Source organism: Empidonax traillii, unplaced genomic scaffold (assembly GCF_003031625.1).
Source record: "Empidonax traillii isolate 1590-97213 ecotype Southwest subspecies unplaced genomic scaffold, ASM303162v1 scaffold3:size4013460, whole genome shotgun sequence".
NCBI classification, from domain to species: Eukaryota; Metazoa; Chordata; class Aves; order Passeriformes; family Tyrannidae; genus Empidonax; species Empidonax traillii.
The window spans coordinates 694718-712748 of record NW_020955196.1 but is presented as its reverse complement, the minus strand read 5'-3'; the positions used below and the strand labels follow the sequence as shown (position 1 = coordinate 712748).

Genomic DNA, 18031 nt, shown 5'->3' with positions numbered 1-18031 from the left:
AAGATATGGGTTTGATTGGATGGACTGTTCAGTGGATAAGGAATTGGCTGGATAGCCACATCCAAAGAGTCACAGTCAATAGCTCAATGCCCAAGTGGAAACTAGTAATGAGCAGTGTCCCTCAAGGGTCTGTACTGGTACCAGTCTTGATGTGGGTCTCGTGAGGTTCCCCAAGACTGAGCACAAGGTCCTGCACCTGGATCCAGCAAATCCCAAGTATCAATACAGACTGGGGGATGGAGAGCAGCCCTACAGAGAAGGTCTTGATCATCCTGGTGGATGAAAAATTGGCCATGATCAGCAATGTGTGCTTGGAGCGCATAAAGTATCCTGGGCTGCTGGGTGGCCATCAGGGTGATTCTCCCACTCTGTCCTACCAAGACCCCACCTGGAGTACTGCATTCAGCTCTGCGGTTCCCAGTACAGAGGAGAAACACAAAAATTGTCAGAGGACTGGAACACCTTTCCTGTGAAGACAGGTTGAGAGAGCTGGAGTTGTTCAGCCTAGAGAAGAGAAGGCTCTGGATAGACCTTATGACAGCCTTTCAATATATAAAAAGGGCTTAAGAGAAAGACGGAGTGAGAGGGAGAGAGAGAAACTTTTACCAAGGCCTGTAGAGACAGGATGAGGGGCAATGCTTTTAAACTAAAAGAGTTTAAATTAAGATTGGATATAAGGAAGAAATTTCTAACAATAAGGGTGCTAAGACACTGGAGAAGGTTTCCCAGGGAAGCTGTGGTTTCCCATCCCTGGTCCAAACCCAAGGTCAGGTTGGACATAGCTTTGAGCAACCTGTTCAAGTGGAAGGTGCTCCTCCCATGACATAAGCATTGGAACTAGACAGTCTTTAAAGGTCCCTTCCAAACCAAGCTATTCTGTGTTTCTATGATTCTAGGAAAAAATACTGTGTGATACAGTTTTTAGCATTACAGGAACTGAAATTTGAAGGGAGACATCCTTTAAGGCAGAAATTAGGTCTCAAAACTTAATCAGTGCACTTTTAGCAATCTTACTAAGAAAAACCCAACCTGTTACTAGATAAAAAATTAACCTATAAGAGCAAGTATTAAAAGAAATACCTGATTTTTTTCAAGTTCACATATGATTACTCATGTCAGTAACTCCCTTGCTTTTGCTTAAATACCAGATACTATTATTCACACATGCAAACACTTCTGAGTTTTGACTCCAAATTATGACATTTAAGGTAAAATTGCACATTATTTTAAATAGCTTATAGTAAAAGCCTGGAAGAGTAAAGAAACTTACCATTAGGCCACCAACTATATGACACCATGTGCCAGAACTTGAGTTTCAGCTTACAATCACATTAAAGGTATACAACATGCAATCAGATTCAAGTTTACCCTCCTCTTTCCAAGTATAACTTAAATGTTCAACGGCATTTTTGATTTCTAATTTCTTCCCGTTTTATATTGTATTTTTTTAAATACTATTTTGTGCTGAAAGGCCCAACTGGTGCTCAAGGTTTAACTGGAAAGCATTGACCCCTCAGAGGCATTCAGGCAGATTTCTGAAAAGAAGAATGGCAATCACAAACTGTCAGCTTTGACTTCATTAAATACAAAACTGACTATGTAAGGATTTGAGTTAAATAAAAGGCAGATTTCTACCCCTGAAGAGTAAGTTTTGGTTGCTAGTCCTGAAGAGTAAATTTTGGTTGCTAGTCAAACTTCTTCCCTGCTTCCCCCTTGAAAAAAAGTCTGTGGAGGACAGCACTGCACAGATGACAAGAAAGGCAGGAGAATTTCTTTAGTGTGGAAAGTGTCTGGACTCTTTATCTCAAAAAAACCCAGGCCAAAGGCTTGTGAGCAACACGTAGGTAGAATATAATTAATCAGGACCGAAAACTAAGGTAGAAGTCTTCTGCTTTCATTTTGCATCTTGGAACAGCAATGGGAAGAGATTACTGTGCTAGATGTCGTCATTGTACTCTCCATAATTTGCTATGACAGCTTCCTCAAGATGAACTGCTGCACCACCCATTAAAGCAAATGCTGGGTACATTAAGCCAGAGCAATCCACCTCACACTCATAAAGGCATTTCATACGGCCTGCATCATAAAACCCTACCCTGCCTCTGTCACAGTCAAGGCAAATGCCCAAGCATGATGGCAGGGGAAGGATTCTGCTTGCTGGATCCTTGGGAGCAGCAGGTGTAGTAGGGATAAAGAACTTTTTCATTCCTAAAGTGACCAGTGTGCAAGGCTGTGATGAGTCAAAGAAGGCATCTTCACTCCCACTGTCATGACCACTGTCTTGCTCATATCTGGAACAGAAAAACAACCATGTGCATTTGTCAAATTCTGAAGTGATGTGAACTGGAAAAAAACATGTTTGAAAGACAGGAAACACCACACAATCACCCACAAAAACCTCAAAGAATATCAGAGGATCATAGAATACCCTAAGGTTGAAGGGACACACATGTATCATCAAAGTCTGACTCTTGGTGCTGCACAGAAAAACCCCAATAATCACACCATGTGCCTGAGAGTGTTGTCCAAACATTTCTTGAACTCTGTCAGGTTTGGTGCTGTGACCACTTTGCTGGGGAGCCTGTTCCAGTGCCCAACCACCCTCTGGGTGAAGAACCTTATCCTAATATTCAGCCTAAACCTCCCAACACAGCTTTATGCCGTTCCCTTGGGTGCTATCACTGGTCACCAGGAAGAAAAGGTTTGTACTTGCCCCTCCACTTCCCCTCAGTCTCCTGTTCCCCAGGCTGAACAAGCCAAATGCTTGTTCAGATGCTCCTCATATGGCTTCACCTCTAGACCCTTCAACATTGTAGCCCTCCTTTGGATGTTAACAGCTTAATGTCTTTTTTGTATTTTGGTTCCCAAAACTGCACACAGGACTTGAGGTGAGGCCACACCAGTGCAGAACAGAGAGGGACAATCCCCTCCCTCAACCAGCTGGTGATGCTTTGCCTGATGCCCCTCAGGACATGGTTGGCCCTCCTGGCTGCCAGGGCACTGCTTTTAATTAGGAGTTGCTGTTGATTAGGACCCTCAGGTCCCTTTCCATGGCACTGCTTTCCAGCACCTCATTTCCCAGTCTGTCTGTACACCCAGGATTTCCTCGTCCCAGGTTTAGAACTCAGCACGTGTCTTTCTTAACCTTCATAGGGTTGGTGATTGCCTAGACCTCTAATTTGTCGAGATCTCTCTGCAGGAGACCTTTAAGGGAGTAAACATCTTCTCCCAGTTTGGTATCAGCAGCAAATTTATTTAATGTACCCTCAAGTCCTGCATCCAAGTCGTTTGAGAAGATATTGAAGAGAAGTGGGCTGAGGATAGAGCCCTGTGGAACCTCACTAGTGACCAGTCACCAGCCTCCTGCTACCCCACTCACTATAACTCTTTGTGCCCAATCCATGAGCCAGTTGCTTACACAACACACAATTTATTTATGCAGCAGTGCACTGGGTGTTTCATCCAGAAGGATCCTAGGAGAGACAGTATCAAAAGCCTTACTGAAAACCAAGGAGATTACAACAACTGGCTTCCCTTGGTCAGCTAGGTGGTTACCTTTGTTATGAAAGGAAAGTAAGTTTTTCAAGAAGGACTTTCCCCGGTAAACCTAAACTGGCTGTGACTGAGGACTGCACTGTCCTTCAGGTCTTGTTCAATAATTCCCAGAATAATCTTCTCCATAATTTTACCAGTCACTGAAGTGAGACTGACAGGTCTGTAGTTACCAGGGTTATCCTTCCTGCCCTTCTCAAAAACCGGGATATTAAACAGCTACCAGTTGACTGAGACCTCTAAAGACCGTGGAAACACCAGCGAGATCTCACAATGACACAAACCAACTCAGTACCCTAAGGGTGAATCCCCTCAAGCCTCACAGATTTATGGGGATTCAGGTGGAACAGAAAATCCTGCACAAATTTGAGGTTGGCTGGGAGCTGATCATTCTCACAGTCATAGTCCTCAATCTCTGGGACCCCTAGAGCCCATCACTCTGGAGTTGAAAACTGAGGTAAATAAAACACGAAACACCTCTGCCTTGTCTATATCCTTGTTAGTGAGGTAACCATCCCCATCCTGTAATGGGCCAATAATCTTTCTGACTGCCTTTGGATATTAAATTTTTTTAAAAAAACACCTCACTTTATTATCCCTCACAATACTAGCCAGCTTCAACTCCAAACAGGTTTTGAATTGTCTCCCCACAGTAGTGAGTGGCAGCTCTGCATTCCTACCATGATACCATTGCTTTCATTAGTATTACTCTTTCTATTTTTGCCTTAACTCTAGAAGATCCCTGCTCAGCCAAGCCAGCCTTCTGCCTTGCCTGCTTTTGGAATTGCCTGGCCCTTTGCCCTTAGAAGGTGATGTTTAAAAAATGACCAGCATCTTCAATAGCATTTTCCCAGGAGACCTGACTCAGTAGTCCCCTGAGCAGTCTGAAGTCTGTTCTCCTCCTGTCCAGAGCTGAAGCTTTGCTGGCACTTTTCCTCCTCACAACAGAGATTTCAAACTCGATTACTTTGTGGTCACTGTGGCCAGCACAGCTACCAATCACCACTTCATTCACGAGACCCTCTAAAAGGGTCACAAGACCTCTAAAAGGCTACTAAAAAGGAACAAATCAAGGAGGGGACCTTTCCTAGTTGGCTCCCTTGGCTCCCTTAGTACCTGTACCATGAGGTTGGCATTCAGGTGCTTTAGGAATCTTCTGGACCTGTTTGTGCTAGCTGTGTAATGCCCCCTATTAACATCTGGCAAGCTGAAGTCCCCCTTAAGGACAAGTGCAGTTGATGGAGAGATGTCCCCTGGTTCTTTAAAGAATAATTCATCAGCGTGGTCATCTATGCTGGGTGGCCTGTAGTAGACTCCCAGGATGACACCTGCTTTATTTGTCCCTTAATCCTTACCCATAGGTTCTCAATTGTGCCATCACCAACGGGAAGCTCTATATGCTCCAGTCCCTCCATTACATACACCACCCCACTGCCTTGCCTGCCCTGCCTTCCCTCCTGAAGAGCCTGCAAACATCCAACATGGCACAACAGTCACAGGACTCCTCCCACCAGGCTTTGCTTACACAAGTGACACATACCCAAGCCAGGAAGGAAGACACATTTAGTAGGTGGATTACACTCACTTGGACCAATTAACTTCAAACAATTAACTCTAATAAGGACAAGACCACAAAAGGCTTCACTAAGAAGCAGATGTGTCTAAACGTACTTATGCAAGGCAATCATTAAAGAACCTATAGGTATAGTAAATTAGCTGACTTGAGAAGTAATTTAGCAAATATGACCGATCCTTATAGACAAAATTATGTCCAGTGAGTTTTCCATACTGCCACCATATTATAGTATCTTTAAAATTCACAACAAAAGATAGTAGCTTAGTGGTTTCATTTTGTTTTTTTTTTTTTTTTTTAAGTGCTCTGTCTCAAGGTTTTCCCGGACAACTTCCCAGATAGTTACTGAAGAAGGTTCTAGCCATATTTGCTCAGTCTACACATTTTTCTCCTGACCTCTGTCCCCTGATAAAGACATACCAAAGAAGCACACATTCTTCAGTGCAGGCAATCCCTACCTAAGTTTCCACAGGTTTCAGTTTTGGGGGGCTTTGAGGGCAGTTAGCTAAAGTCTTGCAGATACATGTGCAGATAAGGAAAAAGAAATCAAGAAATTTGGATCTAATTTTTCACTTTGCAAAAAATGCTCCATCTGACTTTAATCAACTCAAGACTGAGCTGACACACTTCCAGTGTGCTACACAGCTGGAAGCAAGTACATTCATTAAATTTCGGAAGAAGAATCCCCAGGAGATAGCCTCCCAGCCTGTAGTTCCCATACACATCCAGGCTTACTACAGCTGCAATTGAGAGATGGATATCTTTTTATTGGTTTGCCCACTGTACTCTGGCTTGTGCTTAGTACTGTAGCACTCCAGTGCTGTATGTAAGCATATAGCCTGAGATAAGCCAGTGACCTGGAATGCACTGTGACCACACAAGCTACTGCAAAAATATGCAAATATGCCCAGTGAACATTGTACCTCTGAATGGCTGCCAAACCTAGTAAAGGGAATTCCCTAAGGGAATTAAGGCAAAGTCTTACCAATGATAATTAAGTATTGCTTCAAACTTAGAACTTACAGTTTGTTTTTTAACCTTCTTGCTTTAACTGTCATACCTTAAAATCTACAGGAATCTGACTTCTTTCCTAAAAAGAAACAAAATAGGACTCCGGATAATCAGAACATCTTTCTGCTAACAGTAGGGATGAACAGGATGACTTGCTTACACGATATTCTTCAAACCACTTTTCACTGGTTAGGTTCACCTTGTGTACTGAGACCAGACTTGCCCTCAATTTATTTTTTAAACAGCCATCTCCTTATATAAAATATACATCAGGCAAGAGTCTGCAATTTACCTTGGACTGGTCACATCATGGGTACTGTGGAACAATTTCTGTATCTTGTTGCTAGGAACAACTCCCACTTTCACCAGGTATGAATAGGCTTCCACACGAAAGGCCCAGAAGTGCTTCCCTTTGGCAATCCCAGTGTCACCAATGATGTAATCTAGGGTTGTGTAGCATCCAACCTGCAGGCGCTCAGATCCCAGCAATAAAGGAAATCCAGCCCTACTTTCCACAGAGGTTCTTCTTGGGTTTAGCTGGAGATGTTCATTGTTGTATCCACATTTGTCGTCAAACAGAAAACTGAAAACTGAAAAACAGTATCCCCAAAAAATTTTGCTTAGTTAACTATTTGGCTTTCTTAGCTTATAAACTACACTCTAAGTCACACCGGCATTAGAATTCCTCACTTTTAAATGCCACCAGGAACGTCATGCAAGCTAACAGTCTCTGTATGTTACCTACTTAAGTTTTAGTAGTGCTTCTAAACATTTATGCAATGGGTAACAGTGTAATGGACATCTGGGACCTACTGGAAAGTACTTACAGCTCTTAACACTGACAGACACACAATCACCATCTTGCAGACATAAGAAAACCCAATACCTGAAGCTGGAGGTGTACGCAAAATAACTTCTCGGCTCCAAGGGCTACAGATGGACCCTTTATATCCTCGAACTCTGAAGGCATAGCTGCTGTCATCATCTAGATCAGACACTACTTTGGTCTGGCCACAAACTTCAATCTTCTGCCATGTCACATTCTCCTCATCTCTATTAAGCTTATGATACTCAAGAACATAGATGTCAGCTGAGTCTGTCTTCCCAGGGCATTCCCAACTGATCAGAGCTTTGTTGTACATTCTGCTCTGCTCTTCATTGATTTCTGGTATTTCTAGACCTGCAATAAACAAGAAAAAAACCCTCAAATTTAGATATACATTGTTTTAGAATTAACCGTACACCCCTTTGTTGAGTGGCTATAGCCCTGAGTAAGGAGGGAATCTAAATCACTCAGTTAAAGAGAGCAGATGAGGGTGGTTCTCTGTTCGTGCACTTAAATAAATCCCTCATTTTTTGCTTTTACTTTGAAAGGCTCAAGCCTTTTTTCCTGGCAGCTAAAAAAAAAAAATATTAAAACCTATTATTTTCTGTCATGCCATAAAGAGTTTCTAGGAAGACCGAGTATGATGTAACTACAATATTTTGGAAGCAAGTGTAAGTAAGTAATGGCCAGTCTTCGTGAACGAAGAACCGGGGAAGGTCTTTCCACCTTCCAGCCTGCGCATTGGATTTTTTAGGTGAGACACAGTGTGCGTGGAACTGAGCCCACCCTTTAATCCTGAGGTTCATCTGCCGGGGCCAAGCACACTTGGACAGTGGCAGCGAGGTCCTCAGGATGTAGATGGATTGCCTTACAGGGCTAATGAGCTCCATCTGCCCGGGGAGTGTCCTAACCGGGAATCGAACCCGGATCTCAGCGTTGACAACGCTGTGGTTTAGCCACTGCACCACCAGGGGCACTCAAGGAAGCAAGTGTAAACTGGTACTGAATCCAATGGCATCTCAGCTTCTTTATGAGAGCTGAAGACAACAATGCTGCCAGGTAATGCTTTCAGGATTACAGAGACAGAAGGGACAACACAAATCACAAGACTGAGCTCTGCAACTGCTGCCCTGTGTAAGTTTTGCCTTTCTCCAGGGAAGCCCTTAAAGTCATAACTTGAGGAAGAGTTGATGCCTTCAGAATTTACCATTAGAATGGAAGGACAAGTCACCAAGGATGTCTTCTTGCTTAGCAGTGTCCACCACAAAGTCTTCAAAAGTAGTTTCAGCTGCAGGCCTAAAGGTCTTCAGAGATTCAGTAGCTTTTTGGATTCTGAAAACAGAAGCAGGAGAATAGCAGAAGAGAGAAAAGGGAATTCAAATAGGCATTCCTTAAAGTAAAAATGCTAGTTTGTTCTTTAAAAAAAGTTCCACTTTCATGCACTTGCTGACATCTCCCAGAAATTTTTGTCTCTCTAGACAGAATTCAAATGCAAAATTTAAAGGCCTTTTGTACATCAGTGTAAATATAATGAACAGGTAATTGTTCAGCTGGGAAAGCATTTAAACAATTTGGAGCATTATGTTCAAAGAACAAAATAGATGTGAAGGGTTAGTGGAGAACATAAATATCAAAGAGCTTAAAGCCAGAAGAAACCTGCTAGATTAACTTGCAAGTACCTGATACAATCTCTGAGCAAAGGAATTTGTCAGGGAGCCAAACAGACTACCCTTCCACTGCAGTCCAACTGAACAGGGCTAGGCACTGTTGCAGGACAGAGCCCTTCCTCTCCTCTGTGTTGTTTCCTAATGCACACTCTACTGTAGTAATTTCGACTGAACACTACCAGGACCATTTCCTGAGCCTCTGCAGTACAAGGTACTGTATTCAGTACTTTGCTAGCAGGTGTCAAAAGAGCAAAGCTGCACAGAAGTCCTGGAACAGTACCTGTATCTCAAACATAAGATATTTAAGATACCTGACATGAAGTTGTTTTGCTGTTTGAACAAAACAAGAGGGATCAGTTTCTTTAAGCACTTCTTGAGCATATCCTACAAGGCCATTATTTTCCAGGAGCCCTTGATACTCTTCCACTTGCGTTTGTAATTTTTCCAGCCTTATATTCTTAGAAGTTTCAATTGCCCTAAGAGCTGCAGATTTCTTCTCTTCCAGGACATGATATAATTTCTCAAAACTCTGAGATGCTTCTTGTTTAGCTCTTTCACTGTTGCACTAGGAGCAAACAAAAGACATTTTAGAGAGATTCCACAGCACTGTGGCTCTGTACAGAAATATACTAAAGTTTGTTCAAGGTATCATAGTAATCTAATCATCCATTTCACAGACAACACTAATGAGCTTTGTTATGCTCTTCAGCACTGAAAGTTAGATCAGCACTGCACCCAAGCTAGTCAGCATTTACTGTCTTAACACAGAGAATGAAGAGCAGGAAAGTATTCCCCTGATTATGTCGTGCGTTATGCATTACATTTGTCAAAACAGCTCACGAAAAAGCACTTAAAAACAGGTCAGTCTCTGAAGTCCTCCTGCACAAGAGCTAGGTGCTCTTCCATGTTCCTCAATTACTCTGAACTGAGGATCCAGCCCAGTTTCTCATGTATACCCCCTGAACTGTAGCGCCACTGCTGACTACCACCCTGGATAAGAGGAACTGCAAAGCACAGATGCAATTTGCAATCAAGGTACACAGGAACTCCTCCAATTTCTGCTTTTGTGTTTTTCAGCTTGTGTGTGAGGTTCCAGCTGTGACGCTTCTGCAGGGAGATTTTACCCTTAATTCTGACCTCATGGTAAACAGGCAGTCTAAATGGTGCAGCACTGTTAACACACAAGTGTCGCACGTCCAATGCACCTGCCACTGGTTAAGGTATCAGTTAAGCTTTGTTTTATTTAAATTTACAGCAGCACACAAAAATTACCTTTCCTCTGTGTGTTTCCCTGTTTCCCACACTAACAGGGTTAGGTCTCACCTTGTGTGACTCACTACTAACATAATCTGTTCAGAAACTGCTTTACTACTTAACTGAAAAGAAACGAAGTTTGAAACGCTTCACTGAAAACAGTTTTGAGTCCTTGCTGTGTCTCCAGAAAACCTGCAAGCCACTCTTACCTCTGTTTCTTTCAGTAGCAGATCCAGCTGTGTGATGTGAGCTTTCACCTGGCTCTCCTTACTGATGAGGTACTCAATATCTTTTGATAGCTTCTCCTGTTGAAATAAAACAGCAAGATGGCAGAATAAGGGTATCCACCACAAAGTGACAACCAGCACAGGCAGGTGATCCAGCTAGTGCTCAGTTTACATAGCCACAAGGACAACAGCCTGCCACCAGTTATGAGCAGCAACCCTGTGGAGAATTGCTTGGTGACCTGCGGTGACTGCACAGGGACAGCAGGACTGGAGACACAGCCTTGAAGGACAAGAGGCAACAGTGTGAGCAGGCTCATTCCCCTCCAGCCACCCAGGAGTCACCCTCTCTTAGGTTAGGAACACAAGGCTTCAGGACATTAATAAAACTTATACAAAAGAGTTGTTAGTTATTAACTCACTTGTAGTAAAATATGCTAGAAAAATTAGTGGATTAAATGACTATTATGAGTGTCTCTCTACTCCCTTAGCTGCAAGAGTTAGCAGGTGTACAGGAAAAGCCTTGCAAACTGCTGAGGAGGCCAAAGAGCACAAGGCAGGCTAGTCTGATGTTTTTGGTTTTTTTTTGCTCTCCTGTCAGCAAGGGAGGAAGAAAAGGAAAAGGAAGAAATAGGAGCAGTCATCATTTATTAACAAACCAATGTTTGCAAGTTTTCCCTGTTGCGCTGTGCTTAGGAAATTAAGAGCTATGCAACTTCAGAAACATTCAAGGTCCCAACAGATACTTCTGATGCAAACTTTTCAGAAGTGCTTCTGAAATATCAGTTACCCCAAGCTACCAGAATATTTATAACAAAAAAAAAAATTGACTGCGAAGTATTAACTGCTTAAACCTTCTGCATTGTATGTACTGCTGTACAAATGCCCAAGATTAGGGGAAAGCACTTGTAAGAGTTTATGTTTTAAGCCTCACAGAAAACACAGTGTAGTAGACACGCACTTTGTCACACTAATATGTACATTAACCAATGTTGCACAAGAGCATGCCTCAAGACTAGTTCAGGGTCTTCTAAACACAAGTCTTGGCTTCCAGCCAGAGGGAGTTTGCCCTTACACCAGAAGCTCAGCACTCTTCCTCTTCTTAAGGCCAGGTCCAATGATATTTACTTTTACCTTAAGGGTTTTGTAGGCAGTGCTCATGGTTGTTACTCTATGGTTTGCATGACATCCTCCCAGTTTACAGAGATGACAAACAGGCCTTCTGCAGATTTCACAGTACATGTTTACCCTCTCCATTTCATGTTCTGGACACATCAAAATCTGGGCAGGGAGGAAAAAAGAGCAGAGAAAATACAGATTTACTTAATAAAACCGAGATGCTCAACAAACCATCAAAACAATCAACCCAAAGCAGCCTGTGATTTCATCAGTGGGTTTTTCTTTATAGTCAGTTTTATCTTCCACATATTATATTTGTCAACGTCACACAGTTTCACAAGGTTTACCTCTAACAATGTCTGTGTACCCAACTTGCCATGTAGCCTCCATACAGCAACCAACCCTTTTGCTAATCCCTGCCCAAGTTGTTTGCATGCCTCCAGCTCCCTACACTCCTGCTCAGAGATGTAAATGCAATGTATAACCTACCCAGCCTGTCAAACAAACACACAAACAAACAAAAAACCCAAAAAAGTTCATGCCAGCATCTCTTGAAACAGATATGAACTGTTTCTTAAAGAGCTGATGTAACACTCTAACAGTTTAAGTCTAAGACTATGACAAACCACATAGCCACTAGTCTTGGAGCAACAAAGTAAACCATATCACCAGCCACAGTTATTTCAAAGACAAAAGGCTCCACTATTTCAATCTTTCTGCTGACTCCAACTACAAGTTGTTCACACTGAGTGCTAATTCTACGATCAGCTTAAACAGCATTGCAAAAAAACTGGTATTCACAAAAAATCATCTTCCAAAAACTGAACATGTTGAAATAATTGCTCAAAAAGAAAAAAAAAATGTGCCACTCAAATCCAAGTTCAAGCAACAGATAAAACCATATAAAAGGGGTGTGTATGTGTGTGTATTGGTTTAAAAAAAAAAGAAACAATGTTTTGCCTCATTCCAGAGCGCTACAAGGCAACACTTGGACCACCTATTCCATAGAAGTTACCAAAAAATAGCTCTTGAGGAAGTTTTCAGTTTCAAGATGCCCACACACAGAAAGGACAGGAAAGGGCACAAAAATAGAAAATTGTGAGTAGCACAAATATGGACATAACAAGCTAAAAGTGCACATTTTCTCCAAAACCAACTTGTAAACCTCAAATGTTATGTAAAGGTATGGTGAAAAGCCCAAAGACACCAGTCTCACTAGCGCCTTGGTACACTGAGACTATCATTAAGTCAAATATGCAACAAGCAATCACTGACTACTGGATTTGGAAGGAAAAAACAAAGGGAAAAAAAAAGAAGGAAACTGCCAGGAAAATCAGCTCTGCAGGCAGACATCTCCAAAAACTGGAGTCATTCAGTTAGTCTGTGGAAGTTATTTTTCCACAGCAGTGTATACCCACACCTAACAGAAAACATGTATTTTTATTCATCTCCTCATATAAGCAAGAATTACAGCCTGAGACCAAGAGACAGCAGAGGTCAGCAGACTACCTTGTCTAGTTCTCTCAAAACTCAAAAACAATCAGCCCAGTATGTTCTTCTCCCATCCCCACCACACACACTACAAAGTGCTCTCCAGTCTCATTGAAAATTAAAGTGATGACTGTCAACATTGTTTAGGAAACCAACAAATATTTCATGCTTTCAGCTCAGGTCTTCAGAATGCAGGGCAATGAAAAATGCACTTTCTTTCTTTATGTAAAGCTCAAATATTCCTCAAAGAAGTCTCTATAAGAGCAAAGTAAAGATCAGCTTACTGCTGTTGGGAAGCTTTTCCACAAAGTAGATCTATCTATAGTTGATTTACCTATACTACATTTCTCTTTTTTTTTTTTTTCCCTGTTCTTCACATTTACTTAAAAAAGCTAAATCTCACAGACATACTCAACATATCAGTGTCAGAATAATCTAAACCACTTCTTCCCCCTTTGCTCCACTTCAACAAAATTCAACTACTGATTTTCAATCCCAAATTCAGTCTGGGATTTTCAATCCCAAATTCATCATGTAGTATAAGATCATATGGTAGCTTTAGGAATACCTAAGGATCACAAGGTGCCTTCAGTATTTTCAAATAGCAATGTTGCAGCTGTGAAAGGTTATATACCATAGAAGAAAAGTTTTTAAGGAGCTGTATAGCATTTTAAAGCAAGAGCTAAAAGACCGCATGGAAACTTTCACCTTTCTCATATATCCCATAAAAGGACCTTTCATACAATGTGTGTGCTAGCACATGGGAAAGTGTACGAAGCTCGTGCCAATTTTTAACTGGAATTAATGTTAGACTGAAGAAAAACAGCACCAAGTGGACTTCTGGATATTCACTATCTGGCAGCTAGCTAACTTCAGAGGCTCACATTTTTCCAATCTCAGAAGGAAGGTACACTGTGAAGTCAAGACCTTCTTACACAATGCACATTAATCAATTTACTTAATCAAAATTAACCAGGACTCCTTGACCATCAGCATTTCTGTTATCTGTGGGACCTCCAGCAAGGTCACCAGCCAGAGGCACAAAGCATGTGCTGGGACATTAAGACCTACTGTGGTCCTTTGTTAGAGAGATGGTATCTGTGACAATTTCTCCTGTTGTGCAACTTGAATTCAAAAAGGCACTATCATGTACTGCACCACACTTAGCAGCAGAAACAAATGTAACAGCACTTTTGCAATCACTCTGCTTTGAATGCAGCAACAGTAGCAGCAATGTGTAAACTATAAAATTTGCCTAGATACTGGGAAGGAGAGAAAGAAGATACTTCATGATGGATCAGGCACAAAGCATCCAAGGGGAATGTGCCTTAAGGGGGCATGGAGGAGGCCAGGTGTGTTGGCTTTTTAAGTTTACCACATATCCTCCCTATGGCAGTGCCATTTTAAATGCTCAAGATCATGAAGTCTTATAAAAAAAAAAAAAAAAAAAAAGACTCAAATAACAACAGTCCATCCATTCCACAAAGCAAAAAAACTTACTTTGAGGTCCTCTTCAAACATGTTCTCAGTGTCCTCATCAATGACAACCTTATAGTTCACTCAGTAAATAACAGCAATAGTCAGTAAAACAACATGGTCCTAAAAAGCAACTACCATTGCACAGATATGTCTGAAGCTATACGAGAATTCTGCAACCCAAATTCTGTAAGATATGGTATACTTACCTTGGGTCTGAAGTTGGTGGTTGGTCCTACATATTCATGCTGGGCTTTCAGAGTTCCCCAAGGATGGTGTATTTTGAAACATTCATTGCAATAGCTTGCACTGCAGTCCATGCAGCTCTTTGTAGACTCCTGAGGAGGAGGTTTGCAGAAATCACACATAATAGCAATGGCTGCCCTGGCTGCCTGTCTATATCTTTCCACAATGGTTTCCAAAGTAAAGTTGCGAAATAAGCCATTGATGCCCCGTTCTCCGAGATCAATATCCCGCTGGCAACCCGGACAAGGAAACAGAGTCGATCTAGGAGTCAGTGAATTGCGTTTTCTGCCTGTGTAGACACCGAATTTGAATTTAGAAGCAGCACAAACAGAACTGGTTTAGATTTTAAAAGACATACAGATATGAACCAAACTACTGTACCACATTGTCCAAACTAGTACAACACCAATTCATATGCAGTCTGCCAAGCCAAAGAGAATACAATTACCATGACAAGGTGGTGTAATGTCTGACTCTAAGGGACATTACCAACTACTCCTTGAAAATGTAATTCTGTGTTAAGATAAATTTAGATGTTCCAATCCTATCTTCTTCATCTAGTTTTGGATGCACTTAAGCTGTAGCCTTTTGAAGCACTAAACACAAAACCCTGTGGAAGCCAGTTGGTTTTTAGGTTAACTGACTGCCCATGTAGAGAGCAACAGCTTTGTAGCATGTTGAAGTGAAAGACACTTATTCCCAGAGCAAAACTAGTTATTCCCAAAAAATTCCACTGTTACACAGGATACATCCATCTTTATTCATTTCAAAAGGAAAAGAGGCAGAGCAACTGCACTTCTGCCAAACAGCTACACCCAAATTTCTTCTCTCTCCAAAATAAAATCACAGGCTCAAGAAAAGCCACAAACCTAAGGAGCCTCTGGAGTCTGTCAGGGGGATGGCTCACACAGACTCAAAAGCTATTTACAAGGTAATGTTGTTGAGGTTATCAGACAGGGAGTGCATCCCATGTCTCACTCATAAACCCACAGGACACAACTATCAGAAAGAATCCTTTACGTAATTTAGAAGCAGGCTAAGCCAGTCTTTAGTCTTAACTTGTGTCCTCCCAGCTTCCCCTTACAAAGAAACAAAAAAAAAAAAATAAAAAAACACCGCATCTTCTATAGCTGGTACTTTGTTTTAAGACCTCTTTGAGAGCACTGCATGTTGGTATAACTAACTGTCCCGGTTTCAGCTGGGTTAGAGATAATTTTCTTCTTAGTAGATAGTACAGTACTGTGTTTTGGATTCAGTATGACAATAACGTTGCTAACACACTGATGTTTCGGCTGTTGCTAAGTAGTGTTTAACCTAAATCAAGAAATTTTCATTTCCCATGCTCTACCAGTGAGCAGGTGCACAATAAGCCAGGAGGGAAAAGAGATAGGACAGCTGACCCAAACTAGCTGGAAGGATATTCCATACCATAGAATGTCGTGTCCAGTATATAGACTAGGGGGAGTTGGCCAAGAGGAGTGGATTGCTGCTCAGAGACGGACTGAGTGCTTGTCAGTGGATGAACAATTGCATTGTGCATCACTTGTTTCTCTTGGGGTTTAGTGCTCTCTTTCTTTCATTACTAATTTTTTTAATTATTGTTATCACTCTAGTATATATTCCAGTTTATAATTAACTCTATTCCAGCCGAAACCAGGACACTAACAAATTCATTAATTGAGGTATGACTTTAAGGTTAATTCTTAGTGTTGAAACTGGCTCTTCTTCCAAAAGGGAAATTTGTTCTCCACTGTATTTAGTCAGTACTTTCCTATTAGATATGCTGATGCTTTATTCCTTTCTTAAATGTCCTACCCAAGACACCTGCCTTGCGCTGTCCTCCTGTTGGTGTTTCACCTAACAATTCAAAACCTCCATTCCTATCATGCCCTTTCCAGTCTCTTCAAGAAAACACCAAACCAATACTCCCATAAGGAATTAGTTCCTTTAAGTATCTTTGAAATTTGACCCATGGTAGTTATGCATGATTGTCAGATAAGAAGCCACAACCAGAGCATAAGTGTGTACTAACTGACAGTCTCAAAGTCAGCTGGTCTCATGCCTTTCTGGAGGTTCTGAACAGAGCAGCCAGACTGCATTTACAGAACAGGATGGGTAACACAAGGCACAGGTGTACAACTGTCTTGGTAAGGGAAGCTGAGATTTTTTTTCCTAATTTTAATTTTTTTTAGTACTTACTTGAAATTAATTAATTACCCAAACTGCACATCCTTCAGTACCTGTAACTTGGCATACACAGCAACACATGCATGCAAGGCACAGCAACAGCAGTGAAACATGGATTGTATTTCCAGTGTATGCTCCAAGCTAGCAGTGCACACAGGAACACAGAGAGAGATCTTCTACACAGACTTCTACAATGGCCTAAACAAAAAGATGACTTCACATGCAGTGTCATGCAGACAACAGCTACAAAAAGGAATCTGGAGTACATACATTTGGTGAAACTAAGAAAACCATACAGTGTGGTGGTACATATGCTATAGCAGAGAGCAAACAATGACTAAGCAAGATAACAAGAAAAAAAACCAAAACATGGTGCAGTGGTCAAGTTTAAAAATACAATCTGAAATTCGTATCCATCCCAATGGAGACCTTTTATTCTGCCCATGGTGGACCAAAATGAGACTGTCATCATGAGCCATGCTCTGCAAAGACTGGTGACACTGCTTATGGAAAGCAATCCAGTATCAGGGAAGTCCCATGCACTTGCAGATGTCTCATCCCTTTTCATTGACAGCATTCTGAGGGTCTAGGTTGGGGGTCTTTTCCTGTTTTAAATCCCCAAAGTTTACTTGCTAAGCTTCCTGGAGTTCTCTGACACTTCAACACTCAAAAGAAAGGAAACATTCTCTTTCTGCCTAGCAAGTGTTTAAATATTATCATGCCATAAGAATTAGTCTGCTTTCTGTTTAGAGGATTTCTACACTCTTATTAAACAAAAAAACAAAACAAAACAAAAAGAAAAAAAAAACCACCACACTGATTAAGTAATAAATTACTTTGAGCACTATCTTATTATCTGTTTTGTGTCCAATTTGCTAAAACTAAATTCTACTTAGATACAAAAAAAAAATCCAAATAAACAAAAAACCACATGGAAAAAAAAAAAAGAGCAGCACAACCCCTGGATCTTGTAGACATGTTATATATGCAGCTCAGTGAAACTTAGATCCTTCCCATATTCTCTTTTACACTTTGTCAATTCAGTTTGCAACAAACATGTATTTTCTGACATATTTTTTTTAAATATTAGGAATCATCATCAGAAATTTTCCACTGTGGTTTGTCAACAGATTGCTCCACTTGCACTAAGTTGCTCAATCAGTAACAAAAATTATCACAACATATGCTCATGATTTGCAAACTCACAAATATTACCATATAGGTTGCAAAGACTCAAGTCAAAGAGCAATCTTAAGTATGTCTTTTAAAGGCAACGTTCAAATTTCCTATTCCCAAGAAACTGAAAAGTCCAAGCTGCAGTGAATGGTTTGCAAAGGGACAAGACATCTTAAAGATAAAATTGTGTTTTCCAAGTAAACAGTATTACCAGAATTCTATGGTTGTG

The 18031-nt window shown here is 41.2% G+C and overlaps 1 protein-coding gene across 3 annotated transcripts in view; it reads right to left on the bottom strand.

Annotated features, from left to right (window-relative positions):
- Positions 1–768: 768 nt before the first annotated feature.
- TRIM36 (tripartite motif containing 36) overlaps positions 769–18031 on the bottom strand; it is a 31385-nt gene continuing 14122 nt past the window's right edge. For all 3 annotated transcript variants that reach the window (XM_027906342.1, XM_027906178.1, XM_027906262.1), the window contains 8 exons: positions 14403–14728; positions 11242–11388; positions 10093–10188; positions 8941–9194; positions 8170–8294; positions 7023–7316; positions 6429–6726; positions 769–2291 (listed from right to left, as the gene is read on the bottom strand). In XM_027906342.1, coding sequence (XP_027762143.1) covers positions 1937–2291; positions 6429–6726; positions 7023–7316; positions 8170–8294; positions 8941–9194; positions 10093–10188; positions 11242–11388; positions 14403–14561 — 1728 coding nt within the window. In that variant the 5' untranslated portion in view covers positions 14562–14728 and the 3' untranslated portion in view covers positions 769–1936. The remainder of the gene's footprint in view (positions 2292–6428; positions 6727–7022; positions 7317–8169; positions 8295–8940; positions 9195–10092; positions 10189–11241; positions 11389–14402; positions 14729–18031) is intronic.